This window comes from Diaphorina citri, unplaced genomic scaffold, assembly GCF_000475195.1.
Source record: "Diaphorina citri unplaced genomic scaffold, Diaci psyllid genome assembly version 1.1 scaffold7564, whole genome shotgun sequence".
In the NCBI taxonomy this organism is placed as follows: domain Eukaryota; kingdom Metazoa; phylum Arthropoda; class Insecta; order Hemiptera; family Psyllidae; genus Diaphorina; species Diaphorina citri.
The window spans coordinates 490-3,444 of NW_007384940.1; the positions used below are offsets into that span (position 1 = coordinate 490).

Here is a 2,955-nt window from a genome sequence, read left to right on the forward strand (position 1 = left end):
CGAGTGGAATCTCTGCCCGGCCCAAATGAAATTTCAAATTTTCAACGAAAATCTCTTGTCAGTGGATTTTCCTACCACCTGTACCGTGGAATTTTTTGTTAATAAAGTTACCGTTACCGTTTCCGAGAAAAACGTTTACTTTGTCGGCCGGGTTTACTCAATGTCTGTTCGAGACAGGTTAACTTTTCAATTACCATTCCATTGAATTAAGCTACTGTTTAAAAACAGTTACCTACTTTGTAGGCCGGTCTTACTTAAAGTTTGTTCGGGACAGGTAAAACTTTTCGCAATGCCATTCTATATTAAATACCTACTTTTAGTTCGTTTACACCGGAAAGTACAGTTAAAATTTTCTCAGTGTCGTTTCCGTACGTCAATATAGAGAGCTTCTCTTTGTACCGTAATGTGATATTGTGATTGTGAGACACAATTTTTTCCATTGAGGAGTATGGCACAAAAAATTAACCTGTTGGAATATGTATTTTCTATCGAAATATGAGTCGGTAAGTAAGTACTTACTTTTTTCGTTGGTGGGCATCGAACCCGAGACACTATGCATGACGGTAATTCACAATACTTTCAGGCTTTTCCTAGGATGAACTAGGCTACAACATAAATATTATACTAAGTAGGTAAATAAATGTACCTAAACTTTAATGTCATGAAAAATAGCAAGTACATGGTTAGAGTACTTACTTTTTTCGTTGGTGGGCATCGAACCCGAGACACTATGCATGACGGTAATTCACAATACTTTCAGGCTTTTCCTAGGATGAACTATTAACGAGTAAAAACAGTTTGGGCTACAACATAAATATTATACTAAGTAGGTAAATAAATGTACCTAAACTTTAATGTCATGAAAAATAGCAAGTACATGGTTAGTGGTATCCGCCCCATACTCCCCTATAGCAACCTCCATCACTGGAAATTAACACAATAAACAGGGTAAATACGTGGGCAATTGAGGCGAAAGCCGGCAGGTACGTCCTTTCAATTGCCTACCAGGGGTCGATGGAGGGACTACTAAAAAAAGCGTAAATGCGAGCGAAAATTATCAACCTCCATGGTTATCGATTTGTATCCCATTAAAAACACAGATGAGTGATCAATCAAGAAATTAGATATTAGCTTAAGAGATCAATTTTTCTGTATACAGGGTGTTCGGATTTTTATCTTAATATTCAAACCATAGATCCAGGAGGTCGATACAGACTTTTTTACTCTATGGAAATGGGACATATGCCAGTCTCTTCCAGGCAGCCCTATTGTGTACCTCATGTCCTAACAAGATGTCCCTAATTATAATTATGCTAACACTTAAACGCTTTAGATGCTCTAGAGATGTAGATAATGTTTTGGAGTTTGCAGAAAATATTTAATGATAAGTATGATAACAAATTAATAGTAATGAGCACTTACGGAAGTCGGCCGGGTTATGATAGGCGGGGCAAGGTAAGCCCAGACTGGCTAAGTGAGGCACCAGACGGGATATACTACCGCGATATATACAGTGACCTTTGGCCAGGGCATAGAGAGAGTCGAACTTCTCAAACAGCAGGGCGGATGGGGTATGAATTGTAGCCACTACGGTACGGCCTTGTTTGGCTAGGTTCGCTAATAGAGAGACACACTGGGAGCAGGAAGAAGAGTCCAGACCTCTGTGGAAAATAAATAAATGTTCTATTTTTATTAATGTTATCAGTTATCAATTTTTTAATTTTATTGTACGAGTACATTTATGTGATAACTTTTTTATGCTTTGCCGAGGTATACGCTACATAGGCGAAGTTTTTTTCCCCCAAGAGGTTTGATAGAGGGAGCTGTAACTACTGAGGTTTTATCGTACCGAAATTAAAGAGAGGAGGATAGGTTATGGTTATGAGAAAGCCAGGCGTTCTGAGAACGAACCTTACCTATTTAGTTCAGGATAAAGTCCACTCCGGGCGGCAATTGAACCCTCGACCTAGCGCTTACAATGCAGACGCGCCGCTATCCTCCAAGCGAACTAGGCTGACAAATGCTATTTTTAATGATGTTATCAGTTATGAACTTCATTATGTATGCGATGCTGCCTGGGCTAAGCGTGGCATTACTTCATGGAAATACTTCATGCTGAGTGTTTATGCTTATGAACTTTCGAGGCTTAGGTGTAGGGGCAAACAGCCCTAAAGGATGGGTTAAGCTTATACGAATCTACGAATCTACATACAGTTCACATTATACATGGGCATACAAAAAGAATAGAATAAAATATACCCTGCTTATACGGCCAGAATAAGACAAAAAAGTCCCTTTACTCCTGCAAAGAGCTATCATGAATGTCCGTAACAAAGCTAATATCTTTAGCAAATACAGGACATTTATTCTTACTCTACAGCTCAACACCCTGTAGGTATCTATAAATAGTTTATATTCCCAGAGACGTCATCTAGCACAGCCACAGAACTGATTCAGCTGATATACATACAATATACAAATCATACAATACACCCACTTCAATCCTGTTATCTATTGTTTAACCTACATTATGTGTTCGAAATATCTTGGCCTGCCTGTTAACATGACATTCTAGAGAGCATTGTCGCCCAACCCAGAAACCTTACCGCTACATAGCAGTATACAAATCATACAATACACCCACTTCAATCCTGTTATCTATTGTTTAACCTACATTATATGTTCGAAATATCTTGGCCTGCCTGTTAACATGACATTCTAGAGAGCATTGTCGCCCAACCCAGAAACCTTACCGCTACATAGCAGTAAAGATGAGGATTTTACAGGTATCAATCCGAACTAGTAACAAATGAATTGTATTTAGATAGTGGGTTGGGATTATATTCAAGAGGACAGGATTAGACTTGAAAGGTGTACTTCTATTTCCTCAGTCTCAAGTTGGAGCAATACATAAGGGAAGAAAAAGAAGAGAGCGAGAGAGAGAGCCCCCTTTAA

General features: G+C 38.8%; 1 protein-coding gene across 1 annotated transcript; it reads right to left on the bottom strand.

Moving 5' to 3' along the window:
* Positions 1–877: 877 nt before the first annotated feature.
* On the bottom strand, positions 878–1,683 carry LOC103522246 (ATP-binding cassette sub-family G member 1-like; the record flags this gene model as incomplete). The annotated part of the gene is made up of 2 exons (XM_008487349.2): positions 878–924; positions 1,423–1,683. Coding segments are annotated over 2 exons (308 nt in total), but the record flags the coding sequence as incomplete, so codon positions are not given.
* Between the last annotated feature and the right edge of the window lie 1,272 nt (positions 1,684–2,955).